The sequence below is a fragment of the Sardina pilchardus genome, chromosome 13, assembly GCF_963854185.1.
Source record: "Sardina pilchardus chromosome 13, fSarPil1.1, whole genome shotgun sequence".
NCBI lineage: Eukaryota > Metazoa > Chordata > Actinopteri > Clupeiformes > Clupeidae > Sardina > Sardina pilchardus.
Genome location: NC_085006.1, coordinates 12,051,961 through 12,066,828, shown reverse-complemented (window position 1 = coordinate 12,066,828; position 14,868 = coordinate 12,051,961). Strand labels below are relative to the sequence as shown.

General features: G+C 38.5%; 1 protein-coding gene across 1 annotated transcript; it reads left to right on the top strand.

The window, feature by feature from the left end:
- The first annotated feature begins 3,299 nt into the window (after positions 1-3,299).
- On the top strand, positions 3,300-14,533 carry pgr (progesterone receptor). The gene is made up of 9 exons (XM_062552707.1): positions 3,300-4,137; positions 4,258-4,457; positions 7,138-7,247; positions 7,787-7,903; positions 8,619-8,924; positions 9,353-9,497; positions 9,598-9,728; positions 10,668-10,825; positions 12,905-14,533. The coding sequence occupies exons 1-9, from the start codon at positions 3,598-3,600 to the stop codon at positions 13,058-13,060; spliced, it is 1,863 nt and encodes a 620-aa protein (XP_062408691.1). The 5' UTR covers positions 3,300-3,597; the 3' UTR covers positions 13,061-14,533.
- Positions 14,534-14,868: the final 335 nt, after the last annotated feature.

The following is a 14,868-nucleotide window of genomic DNA, read 5'->3' as shown; positions in this document are numbered from 1 at the left end:
TTAGACCAATCAAAAATCTTTTTTGAAAGTCATGGACTCCACATCCTCCAGGCTAAAGAGGAGAGGGACCATCCAACTCACTACAAGTGCAGCTCAAAAGCCAGAATCCAAGTTATGGTATGGGCACTTTGCACACCTGGAAAGGATGATGAATGATATACAAGTGTTGGAGCATACTTTGTTTTTTATCCAGACAACATATGTTTTAAGGGAAGGCCAGGAATTTTTAAGAGGACAAAGCAAAATTGCATTTTGTACATGTAGCAGCATTGCTCCATAGACAGTCCAAACTGATCACATTTGGTGCACAGACAACCATTCTGGTCAAAGTCCGGTCTGGACAAAAAAGATCAACCCTAAAAGCCTATTCATTGGGCAACAATATGACAGTATTTCATTCTCAAAACAACAACTGTGCAGTTCCCAAATGTTAAGAGACTGTTGTTAAAAAGAGAGGACGTAACACAGTGGTAACACACTGTCCCAACTTTTTTAGTCATCCTGCTGGCATCAAATACAGATGAACATATTTTGCACGCTGCACTTTTCTCAATCAAAAATAGGGTTTACCTGATACATCATCAAATTCTGTTTTTATTTACATTTTAGCATCCCAACTGTTTTGAAAAGGGGTTGTATTTCATGATTTGTTCTTTATCTATCTATTCAATATCTACCTAATTAGAACATTTCAGATTAAACTTTGCTGTCATTGTGCAGAGAACAAGTACAAAGACAATGAAATGCAGTGGATGGCGCACTCTTAGCCCATAGGCTGGACTTATCAGTCATTTATGAATAATGGTGTAATTTAACATTTAACTTGCATAAGTCATCACATCAACCCTACTCATTACAGGGCCTCTCAATTCTTAACCATACAGTATTTAGATTAATGTAACCACTCTTTAGCAATTTCAACATCAGAGCAATATCATTTCATCAACTCTGTGACATTCAAACAGTGACATTTTCTATGCAGCTAGCAATATTCCAACCAGCTTTGCTGACCATAACTAGATCCTGATTTACTTACAGTATCTGTTTGCAACATTCAACCTGTAGTTTCTTCTGTAGTGCACAGGATGCACTCACTCAGGCTCTTCAGAATGGCTGTTATGCCTTTGTGTACACAGCTGGAGTAACACCGGCACACCGGCAGACACTATATTTAATCACAAGTGTGGGCAAGGTTGATTATTCTATGTCATATTTGCAGAATGGTGGTGAAGTTATACGACTGGTGGCCAGATCACTTTATAATCTATCAATCTATCAATCTATCAATCTATCAATCAATCAATCAATCTATATCTATCTATCTATCTATCTATCTATCTGTCTATCTATAATTAATTATTAAATTAAATCATAAATATTGTCTCAAAAGAGAGAGAGAGAGAGAGAGAGAGAGAGAGAGAGAGAGATGAAATTACACAAAACAACAGTTATGAAAATTATATTTTGCAAAAGAAGACTTCATAATGTGCATTAACCAAAGTGATCTCATGATGATGAATCATGTTTAGTTGCATGCAATGCACGAAAAGTAAACAAACATGACTTACTCGGTGCATGGATGGCCAAAGTGTAAATCAAGCACAGAATTATAAAGCAAAAGCCTAAGAGCATAGTAACGCCTAAGTGCATTGGCAACATTGGGAAAAGCACTTCGGAGCTGCTCTTTTCATGACAGTTCACAGCTCTAGGTCACAGGTTCAATAGTTTGAGTAGGCTGTAAACCATGACAAACAGATTCATTTCATAGTCAGCTTCCTCCTCCTCCTCTGTATCTGTAGTTACTATTTGTCAAAATATTGCTGTACAAAATACAAAATTGCTGAAAACAATTTGATGATTGTACCCACAAGATGGCGATGTTTTCTCATTTTTTGTTATACCTTTTACCATGTGTGATTTTGTATTCTGACAAAAATCAAATGAATGATCCTGTCACATTCTGAATCTATTAAACTATAAAAGAAACATCTCTGAGACATATGCTGAGATGATATGACCGTATCATGCTTCTTCCATAAATTGTCCAGTTACATTTGTAAAACACCTCATGCATCATGATAAATGCAATTATTATGAGTATTGTGGTCATTACTTTCACGTCACATTTACATTTCCTGTGAGTTTATGAGAGGGTAGCCTTGACTCATCCAATTGCATGGTATAATATGCCTGTGAGTTTGACATTAGCTTTGCCATAGCACCCATTCCTCATCACAGTCTGGGGTGATGTTTCACAGAGCGTTCTGACCTCTCAGGCGCACTAACAACTTACTTACCCACCTCTTTCCTGCCCACAACGTGGCCACCCACAGATTCAATTTTCAGTGTGTGTGTGTGTGTGTGTGTGTATTTGTGTGTGTGTGTGTGTGTGTGTGTGTGTGTGTGTGTGTGTGCGTGAAAGAGAGATATAGACGGAGACAGAGAGAGAGAGAGAGAGTATGTGTGATGAAGGGAGAATCACTGCCCTGAAAACTTATCAAACAAAACAGTGATGTTTTGATTCCAATAGCTCATAATTACAGAAGCAACATTTAGCCTCAGATTTGTGATATTTATTTTTTTCTTTTTACTTTCTACATATGGAACGATCAAGGTGCAATATAGGCTGTATTATGAATTAGGCCTGCACATTTTACAACACATTGCTTTTCATGGAAGTCTAGTTGTCAAGGTGACTAAAATGGTCTCTAAAAGGAGTAGCCTAAAAAGATCGCTCATGGTCACCTCGACCTCCTTAGCTCAGACCGAGAAGCCAATCTCCTATAGAGATACAACACGTCATAATATACAAAGGATGCCTCAAAAAATGAGTTTGGGCAGAGTTGCTTTGGGTAGCCTAAACTTTTTTTCTCAACCTCATTTTGTCTTACATTAGGCTACATGAAGCTACAATATATGGTGAATTTCACAAAACTTAAAATGCATATAATGCATATAATGGTTGGGTGGTCAAGTTCATACAGCATTTCTCTGTAATATGTGACCAATTGTCAACCAATATTCTACTGCCTATATGCTATTCACGACACACTGTGCCTACCAACAGGGTAGGTCATTGTAAAACAATGATAGTGGATGAGCCTTTATGGTCATGTATAGGCTATAATAATAAATATTATTTCTAGACAATCTCATATGGGTAGTGCAAACATTAGTGACAGAAAAGGTCAGCCAATTATAATTTCAAAAAAGAGGCTGGCCTGAAAGGGGGTGTTGTTCATAGTGGCATGCTCTTCATAGTAAAAGTAGTGAGCCTAGATAGGTGGGAACGTTTATTCTCCTTAACCTTTATTGTGTTCTGTGTAAGGATGTCCTGAAATTAATTTGATATTTAATTTAAGAAATACGGTATTAGCCTACTCATGGAGTCGCAGTTGACGAATAGGCACATATAAGGTAGGCTAGATACGTTTTTGTACAGTTGTTGGCCGCAGGGAGTAATCTGTCTAAACGAGGTGTTCTGGCTTGGATGGAGTAGACGGCGCCAGTCTCAAGAGGAAGCGGGTGTTTGGCACAGTGCGCTCTGGAGATTTCCAACGATATTTTCAAAGCAGAAAACGTAATCTTGTCGACAGAATGGAACGCATTAACTCCTCTGTATTAGATTCATCTACTGGTAAAAGAGTTAATGACTTTTTAGAAAAGTATCCGGACGCTGGAAGCGACCATGCAACGGACTGTAAGGAGACGATGGTTTGCTTCCCCACCGGTATGAGTAGTTTCGCAAATGTGGCAACTTTATGCACAGAGCCTGAGTCAATCAGCGACAGCGTCGCCCTCAAAGGCATGTCAGACAAAGTGTTTAACAAAAAGTACAGCGATCGTGCGGATGACTATATTAAATCCGAGCACGACCCGTGGATTCCCACCGGGGAATTTCAGATGAAGCAGTCGGTGTCTCCTGAAAGTTCGCAAAGCTCATCTGCGTCAATTGCATCACAGGGAGATACGTCTAAGTTTATTAAAGATGAGAGAGAACCGTCCCTCATAATGGATCCCGATTTTGGTCTGACATCGAACGTGTCTGCCATGAACAGTTGTTACAATGGCAAGAAACAGCAATTCGACTTTATGGTCGAAGTGCCATCGTTCCCAAGCCACAGTACTGGCCAACAGGTAGTTCTCAGCAGTTCTCCGACCATATTTGTCGATTTGAACCAGAGTAATGCGCGACAACCATTTCCTGAGAGCATCTCTGGGAAATGTATGGTTAATTATGATGTGATAAACACACAGGCATCTCAGCAGCATCTGTTCATGTGCAAGAACGAAATGTCCAGATGGCCGCTTCAATCCTCAACTGCGGACAGTCAAGTTTGGTGCCAGCCCATGGGAATGACCGAAGAGCAGCACCATCAGTCGGCCTATTCCTCAGCTGATGGGATCAACACAGGTTTTCTTCAGAGGTCCTCGAACACCTACTCCACATATTCTGGGTAAGGACTTAAAAGGTTTCCTAATCACTGAGCTTATAATGACCACAATATGAGTTTGGGGTTGTAGGACTAACAATATAGAAATAGCCCATTCAGCCATACCTATGCCCAAGCGGCAATAGGTATGGCTTGGTGGTACGTTTTCCTGATGATAAACCAAACTCAGTTTTCAATTCTGCTCCGACATAGTATGCTTAGGTTGAATGGGCAAGGGAGTTCATTTTGGAGGGCAGGAGTTAATTGATGGATATTACACGTGATACCAATGGATTGTCTTAAATTTAGCAGTGCCAAAATTACAGTATGAGTTGATAGTAATCATATCTAATATAAGTCTATAACCGGCTATAGGTCACTATTGCACCCACTGTTTACTAGGTCTTTAAAGTAAAACATGAAAGTTAAAGTTATGTGACTGCATTAATTGCTTTTAGGATCTCACACAAATCCTATAAAAAGGCTCTGCTCCTCAGCATTGTATTTGGAATATTATTAAGCAAGTAGGAGGGGGTGGTATTATTTGAAATGCAACAATGTCAATATGCTTTCCTTAAAAAAATAAAATAAAAAAAAGGAGGGGGTGGGGTTGTGAAAAGCAGCAGCTGGATGCTGTTTGTCAGAGGTTATGGGGATAAAAAAGTCTTGATAGATGTCTCATCACACCTTCCTGGTAAGTTTGATTTACAGTTTCATTTGAGAACCTTGTTATTATGCAAATGGCATGTGTGTTATTGTGTCATCATTATGCAAAATGTTAGAAACATCATATTGTAACACAGCATTTGTATAGAGTTCACATTGGGTGTTGTTTGCGTTACCCCTAACCTTGTTGTGTTGTGGTTGCCACTATGGTGTGCATTGAAATAATGAAATCCAAGCCAGTGGGAGGGCCTATGGGAGGGGAGGGCCAACCAGAGTGAACTGAGTTAGTTTACAGGGAAATTATTACTAGGGTTTTGTGTTTATTTCAATTCAAATCAAGTGCTGGACAAAGCATTTGTATGGGTTGGTTAATTATCCAAAATTCTACAGATAATTTCATTCCTAATCTCTGACTGATTCTGATTAACAGGTTGCAATTGGTAATGACTGACAGAAGAACCATCCCAAAGTAGAAATGATATGTGCAACAGATACGAAGGCCCTACTACTACTACTAATTAGGCTTTTGTCAATAACAAAATAAAAATAACAAGAGGCCCGGCTGGCCCGGCTGAATCAGGCCAGAAAATACCAACACCAATAAAATAAAATCTGTCCAAAATTATACAGGTTTAAGGCACAGTCTATGTAGAAGCGTAAATGCATTTAGCAGACACTGTCGATTAAAGTGCCTTTTACAGGCAACCATATGCTGAGAAAACAAGGCGTCGTTATAGAGTATCATCGATAGCTAAGAGCTTTTAATAGGAAGTCACTGGGGTTGCCCATGGGACCACCCCATTACAATAACAGTGATATTTAATAATAATGATAAAGTATCTATATTTGTAATTTCCCTGTACATCGTAATGGAGACCTGCTTGACCCCCTATTAAAAAGCTCTTAGTTGTCTATGACTATTCTGGAGAACATTACAAGTTACAATACTTTAAAGAAATTCCAAATTGTATGATTCATATGGGATTATGAACTACTTAAGCTTACAATTATGGGTTACCTGGTTCTGTATTGCAACAAATCCATGTAGCTAGCTGACTGTAGACTCATTTGAACAAGTATACTACTGGACTCATTTGAACGTGTATAGGCTCACTGTCGGGTGGCAGATTCTGAACTCTGTGGGACTCATATTGTCATAATAGTATGTAGAATCTGTCTTACGAATGTCTAACAATTTTTCCCACAAGCAAGACCATTGTGAAAACACTTGCAGTACTGTGCATGTGTTCCAGAGTAGGCCTAGACATAAATTACTTAGAGGATCTTAGAAGCTTCTCATTTAGGTCACACGCATGACATATTATATAGGAAATTCCAGTTTAGTATATCAATAAGATTTTCATTCTGTTAGTGAATCAGCTTTCAGTCGCCAAGTACCGAGTGCTGTCGGTCAGAAACAAAATGAAAACAATCGGTTTTACCTACAGTATATCGAATTGCTACACCCAGCAGCTAATGCAGCCAGGCAGCTACAGTGCTACAGTCTGGGGGCATGTACGTGAACCTTCACGTACAGTATGTGCTCACAGAGCTTAGCGAGGTAGCTGCCTGACTATGTTAGCTGCTGGCAGCGATAACTACTAGTTGGGATTACAGTTTTCTTTACTGTTTTTGCACATTCTATTCATCTGACATTTTGAGAAAAAATGTGTGTGCAAACACCAAACACACACACACACACACACACACACACACACACACACACACACACACACACAGTCTCTATCTCTCTCTATTATGATTTATAATAGAGCACACTGATAAATGAACACTCAGGCAGTGGATGGACTGCCCTATCACTATCAGTCGCTTACACACGCACATGCATGTCAATGACATCATAGCTCTTTTGATATCTTATGTGGAAATAGATGAGCATTTACAATTGTTTTGATTTTTCTTGTATTTTTTTTATCTTATCTGTATGTAAAAATGTGGAAAAAAGCACCCAGTTACTTATATTTGCTTTGATAATTCTAATGACTTAAAAATACATTTGATTTGGTTTGTTTTACAGGATGCCTCCTCAAAGAGCGTGTGTCATCTGTGGAGATGAGGCCTCCGGTTGTCACTATGGGGTTGTCACATGCGGAAGCTGCAAAGTATTTTTCAAAAGGGCAGTTGAAGGTAAAGTGAAATAACTTCACCTAAACACCATGAGCATACAATAACATTGTTTCCAGACATGGAAATGGTGAAGACTATTTTTCCCTACTTATTTGAGATGTTTTGGCTAAGTTTAGCATGTACCATGCACCTAAAAATGATATAAAATCATGTAAATTGGATCAGCCATCCGCAATGCAATGCCTACTATCATTTTGGTAAAAGCACACAATGTTCTGATTTTCTTACATGCTGTTCTCGTTATCTTTCAGAAGAAGATATATAAGAGCCACTGTGTCTGACCATGACCATGTCACTATGTCCTTAGCCTCGTTTCAGTTCTCCGCCTTTCTTCATTCCTCTTTCTCTCTCTCCCCTACCACCCCCTGCCCCCACGCACACCTCCCCTTTGGTGTGGTAAAATACAGCGCCCATCTCTTCCCACTGCGATGTCCTGGCCTCACCCATGCCTTTTCTCTCTTAGAGACAAAGGGATGGCATATGTTTCAATGTAACCTAACAACCTTTCTGTCCTCTCTCTCTCTCTCTCTGATGTCCAGGCCATCATAACTATCTTTGTGCTGGGAGAAATGACTGCATCGTGGATAAGATTAGAAGAAAAAATTGCCCCGCATGTCGTCTCAGGAAGTGCTACCAAGCTGGCATGATGTTGGGAGGTACTACTCCTCTGTATTATTCTCAATTCCTATCTTACTAGGTCATACCTACTGGCACCGTAGTTGTTTTTACACTTTTTTTTCCGGAAGAACCTATTCACCCAGACAAATCAAACACTGGTGTTTGAACTGCTCAGCAAAGTCATTCATTTCTTTGTATTTTTCTTATACCCTTTGATCCTGTACTTTTAAAATACAGAAACACATTAACGACGTTCTAAAAAAATTATGGATATATGATAAATTACTCAAAGAAGTATTAAAGTGAATATGGTAGCCTTGCCTTTCAAACAAAGCATCCGTAACTAATGATGCATCAACATACATTGGCCGGGTTTCCCAAAATCGTTAAGAAGCTCTTAAGTCCTAAGAACTTCTTAGGAGCGTTCTTAGAACATTCTTACAACGCTCCTAAGAAGTTCCTAGCACTTAAGAGCTTCTTAACAATTTTGGGAAACCCGGCCATTGTCTGTCAACAAATGACCTAAAAACTTTTCTTTTAATACATTTAAAAAAGTTTATTTTAATACATTTAAAACAACACAGCATATACCATGTGTCATGTTTGACACCCCAAAATTAAACCAAAGATATGTGCTGTATAGTAATAACCATAACAATACACTAGAGTATGAGAATGATTAGAATGAGGATGATTTATTCCGTAATCCAGATTGTATCAGTGTAATCATTGCTGATTTATGCCTCTTTACAGGACGGAAGCTGAAGCGATTTGGGGCCATGAAGGCTATGGGGCTGCCCTCGTCCCTGATGTTCCATTCACCCCTGACTATCACAGGGGACGGCCAGACCATGACCACCTTACCCTGCATGCCCAGCTTAAGAGAGCTCCAGCTCTCCCCACAGATCATCAGTATATTAGACAGCATTGAGCCAGAGGTGGTTTATTCTGGCTATGACAACGCCCAGCCTGATATGCCTAACCAGCTGCTTAACTGCCTGAATCGGCTTTGTGAGAGGCAGCTTTTGTGGATTGTCAGATGGTCAAAGTCACTCCCAGGTAACAGCTACTGGACGACCACACATACTGCACACATGAAGTCATTGTTTGAAATATATACAGGAGATTGATTAAATAATTATTCATTAAGATATTTTTTAATCATTAAACAAAATAAACACGTTTCTTCCACATATACAGTATGCCCACAGCACTCAACAAATGAAAAATAGATTGCATAAGTGCCCAGGATAAACATTTTTCTACTCAATGGAAAATAAGCTTAAATTAATGGAAACTCCTCATGCATAAATCACGTTTCCAATACAGGCAGATGCACTGGTTAATCATCTAAATTCTGAACCCTATGAACCGTATGACTCTTTCATAGTCCTACCAAGTGTATTGCAAATCTACTATGAATATCATAATTTAAAACACTGCCTGAAAGAGAAATCCTCTGGTCTTCTGTTATATGTTTGTAAAAGGATTTCGTAGTCTGCATATTAGTGACCAGATGACACTGATCCAGTATTCTTGGATGAACCTGATGGTGTTTTCTCTGGGCTGGAGGACTTTTCAAAATGTTTCCAGTGAATACTTATACTTTGCCCCTGATCTCATTCTCAACCAGTGAGTATTTGTGTTATGTCAAAACATGGTAGTATTTATGTTGCCGTTTAATGAAAAAAAGATTAAGATTAAATATGCCTTATTCATTTTTTACTTTTAGAGAGCGGATGAGAAAGTCACCAATCTATGACCTGTGCCTGGCAATGCAGGTCATCCCACAAGAGTTTGCTAATCTTCAGGTGACCAGGGAAGAATTTCTGTGCATGAAAGCCCTGATGCTTCTCAACACTGGTAAAATGACCTTTTGTTTGAAAGACCAACTCTTTCCCTCTGGCTTGGCCAATATGCTTTTTGTTTCAAGTTATGAATTGCATCATTTGTAGCCTACTGTTGTTTGAACAATAACACTCTTCTCCTCAAGGACGAGAAATATGTCGTCCTTGAGGAGAAAAAGAATCACATGGTCATTACAACACATCCAGCACGGTTCCTCTGCAGAACAGTTATCATGCCAGAACTACAACACTGCATCACAAACAGGCTGCTCTCCACATGCCTACAGCTATGAATGGCTGATTGGTCATAAGTGTATTTGCCATAGGTGAATTAAATGTCCAGTGCTCATCATGCTGGCTAAGGTTGGTGACATTGTTGAGTTCAACAGTCAATCAAACCATACCCATATGCTCCTGAAGCAACTTAGAATTATCGGTTTCTCATTTACGCAGCCAGATGTACAACGACTTGAGTTTTATGAGCACGTGCATTAAGATAAACAGATAACCCTAGCAAGACAGCAAGTTACTAAATTTGCCAAAAAGAGTATTGAATTGTATTAGAATAACATCATCGCTGACAATGTGCTACACAATAATAGGATGTTTCATTTAGTAACAGGTTGTTAAGAGCCGTTCACACCAAGAATGATTAAGTTATGATAACTAAACAAATTTCGCTCTTGTTAATATGATGACAAATGACAACGTTCACACATAAACTAAAACATTAACGACTTGAAGAACGATATTTTTGAGGATCACTTTCAGAGATATTTTGAGAATGATATAAGCTAACAGCCAATCTGAACCCATCACATTTTAGCCATCACATTCATAAACACAAGGAGAGACTTTGCTTATCGTTAGTCAGTGTGGATACTTTTATCATTATGGTTATAGTTATTGTTCTTGGTGTGAATACACCTTTAAAGCATCAATTTTTGTTCTGCAGTGCCACTAGAGGGTCTAAAAAGCCAAAACCAGTTTGATGAAATGAGACAGAACTACATCCGTGAGCTGACCAAAGCCATCCACATCAAGGAGAAAGGGTTGGTCGCCAGCTCTCAGCGCTTCTATCAACTAACCAAAGTCATGGATGCCATGCATGAGGTATGAAGTGCTCGTGTCAGTGTTTACAAAATAATCTGATGATTTGACAAGGGACTAGTGTGACATTATTAGTAGTGAGCTTTGATAACATGTAATAAAATGTGAATACCAAACAGAAAAGTAATATACTTTTGTTCTATTACCTCTACTTTTTGGTCTACATACAGGCCAAAAGAGATAACATTTTGTAAAAATAATATACAAGACAGTAAGTGTTATTTGTTATTTGGCAGACCAGGACTGAAGTTTAGTGACTACAGACGTTAGTGAGGGTGTGCCATAATCAATAATCAACATTAGCGCTAAGGGCACCACCCTTATTTGACAAGGGTTAGAAAACTACAGCGAGTTGGGTAGGAGATGGTTGTGTGTGCACTGTGCACCCATGCATGTCCTTAATGGCCAAAGCAACCCAGTCTGTCCCCCACCTACTGTGCTCATGGCCCCTCCAACTCTTAAGGATACTTTCAACAATGTCAAATTGGCTTGCTTTTCTCAGAAGCCAGAGGCTAACAATGATTTTGTGACAGTGTTACTCATCCTTAGTATGACCCATTTAGAACCAGGTAAATTGTGTATTTCAGTTATCATGACAATTTAAATCTTGTTACTGTCGAACTCACTGTGCTTTTGTTAAACTTGTATTGAAAGGCCAAGATATTAGGCCTACATCATGTGTTTCCTGATTGCACAATATGATGAGTTACCGTTATAGGGGATGTGATATAATGTATGCATGCCTGTATAGAGCAGTCATTTCATTTTTAATCATCTTTTATACTCCAACTCTACGTTTGTGGATGGAATATACATTTTGCTAAATAATTTTTAACATGCATTTAAAAAATTTAAAATGCTCCATATACATCTTTAAGTCTCATCTCACATTCTACCACTACATACTTGCTTTATTTGGTTCGATTTCAGTCAGATGTGAATTATTATTATAGTTATTATTATTAGTATATTATTTTCTTATATCAGTGATGATGGCTATGCTCAGGCAGCTCTCTGGTGACTGCCCATGGTCATGATAATGCAATGGACATGAAACCGTCATATCCAATTTACTGTGATAATCCCAGAAAATTCTTGAATTGAGTTTCATGTGCACACCACTTGGAGTTCATTCTTTGGTAACATGCTGGCAACTCAACAATGACACAGTATGTGCACAAATAACGAGGTGCACAGCAAAAACAGCAATGATGTGTGTACTCTTACTTGCTCACTACTTAGTATTTAAAGTCTTTCAGCTGCCCTTTCCTGGTTAAGTAACTTAAAAGTAACAAAGATTACAGTGTAATTTTGAGGGTTGAAGTTGAATGCAAATGGATTTGAAAGTGAACGATGAGCTGCCACTGGCAGGAAAGTCCTTGGTCGCTTTTCCTTCCTCTCATTTCCCTGGAACTCACAGGTGCAAGTAACATGTAACAATATCTATCAGTAAAACAAAACACCCATTTCAATATCTGAATTTTAAATTGTTACATTTTACCATAGCTTTAATATTTTAGAGTCTCTATATCACATGCCCCAATTCATGATTGTAGTGTTGTAGTGTTTTATCAGAGCTTCAGTAAGACACTAATGTTTTAATAAGTGCAGTCATAAAAATGTTTTTTTCTAATACTTTAGCTGCAGTGACTGGAAGTCGTTGTCTCCTGATGTAATTTATTAGCTGGGCAGTCATATTGAAGGCCTAATCTCAGGGATACGGGCTGGGAGATCACCTTGACCAGCAAGGCCATACTGGTCTATGCAGGGTAGAAACTAATACAGGCTTGAACAACACAATGCAACCCTTAACTGGTTTGGCTCATGATCTCAAGTGAATACTTCTCAAGGAGTGTCATTTTGTAACACCCAAAAAACCATTTCACATCAGCTCATAGATGGACCAGATAGTGTTTAATCTTTTTTAAATTAAAAAAAAAATAGTTAATCATTTTAGTTGTTTACATCTCTTTTTCAAAGCTTGAAAAAGTCTTGTGTATAAAACAGTCTTTTCGTTGAGTTCTTTGTAGGCTTGTGTTTGCCTGAAGATAATGTTGGCTTCCTCTGGCTCTGCCCATTTAGATTGTGAAGAAGGTCAACCTGTACTGCCTGAGCACCTTCATCCAGGCGGACGCCATGAAGGTGGAGTTTCCAGAGATGATGTCAGAGGTGATTGCCTCACAGCTTCCAAAAGTTTTGGCAGGTATGGTGAAGCCTCTTTTGTTTCACAACAAGTGATGCTTCCTGAAGACTGAGTGAGGATGACCCACAATATCTTACCTAAGAAGATATCCTTGGACTTTTTAACAACCTTAATGGCAGTATGGTGTGCGTGCCCTAAGGTGTTTTTTTTTTTTTTTTTTTTAAATATATATATATATACTATGTATGATGCCTCGTGTTAGCAGTAAATGACATGGCTGAAGTTACTATTGTTTGATCAGTAGTCTGTGACAGATGTAATATTTTTATGGCCAGATCTGCACTAGTTTGATTTATTTTTTTGTTACAGTGAGAGAAGGTAGATAGAGATGAGAAGCACTTCTGGCAGTTCATCAGAAAATGTGAACCACTTTAGGGATTTGCCAATGTGGTGTCTTTGGGTGGGCAGGGCCAAATGGGGTGGGGAGAGGACATGGAACAGGGTATAAGTGTCAATATTTTACATTACATTTTTATCGTCATTGTAATTATTACAGAATATTTGGCAACACTTTCCATTACACAGCCCATGTTACAGTATATTTGATTGGATGGCAACCAGCAGATTGCTACTTTGCAATGGTGTAAGGTTAAAATTAGGACTGAGTTTAAGGATGGGGGTTAGGGAAATACAGTACCAATGAGTACTAATGTGCCATATAAACTTGTATTTCCTGTATTTCTATATTTCATTGTGTAGTTACAAAATAACAAGTAGTAACAATGGCTATGTGACAGAAAATGTTATTGAAGTATTATTTTAAAAATTCAACTAGAAGACCATTCATTTTATTAATGTAAATCTGTACAATCTTTTAGATGAATTGATTAGTGCAGACCTTACCTTTGCAGTTACCTTTGTCCCATGGTGTTAATTAAAACCAAAAGCAAAAATATCCAGTTGTTAAAGATGTTAAAATGGTAAGGAACGTTGCAAAGTATTGCGTATACTGGATTGTTGTGTTTTGGCAGTACATTCCATGACTGTAGGTATACATATTTCAGCAGAACACTGTAAAAAAGGCTTGTTTTCTTCGTCAGAGGTTTGCTGTACCAAAGAAATCAATAATGTCTGTTTCCCTAATTTATTAGTTATCAAATATGTATATATTAGATAACAAATGCACTTATTGTAGCATTAACACATAAGTGTATTTTATGATTGTCCCTTTATCTGCACACTCCAGTAGATGAAAAAGAATAAGTTACATATTGTTGTGATGCTTTGTAGATATACTGCAACTAGTTAGCATGTTTGAGCACAATAGAATAGGATGGTAGATGTTACATTTTTGTGGGGCGATATCATTTCCTTAAAATGTCCAAAATGCAGGGGAGTATCAGTTCACCATCAGTGCTCAAGGTCATTTTACATTCTCTTGTATTTAAATGGAAAAAGAACACCCTGATCTTGGCAGGCAAATGGTTTGCTATGAAATACCTTGGAGTTTTCTTTTGGACCAGTGCTTTCACAGCTTAATATCAACCTTAAAAATTAAATGTTTCTTTGCCAATTAAGCAGGCTCTTATTTTTTATGCCTTATGTATATTTGATAGGGTAAGTTTAATGTGACTTCAGTTGAAACTACTCAACAGTAAATGGATCAAGTGGTTCCCTAGTAAATGAGGGCCAGTTGAATGTTTGTTTGTCACTGGATAGGATACTCTGTCTACCCTGCCTGATCTGCCAGTGATTTGGATTTTGCCCGGCAGCCCAAGCTGGAAACCTGCACATCTACCTCTCCTGCTTCCTGTCCAAATCTTCTGGGTCCAATCACAAACTAGTTTATCCAAAGGGCGCCCCCGGATCGTTGGTCTGATTGGTTGAAAGACTATCCAAAGAC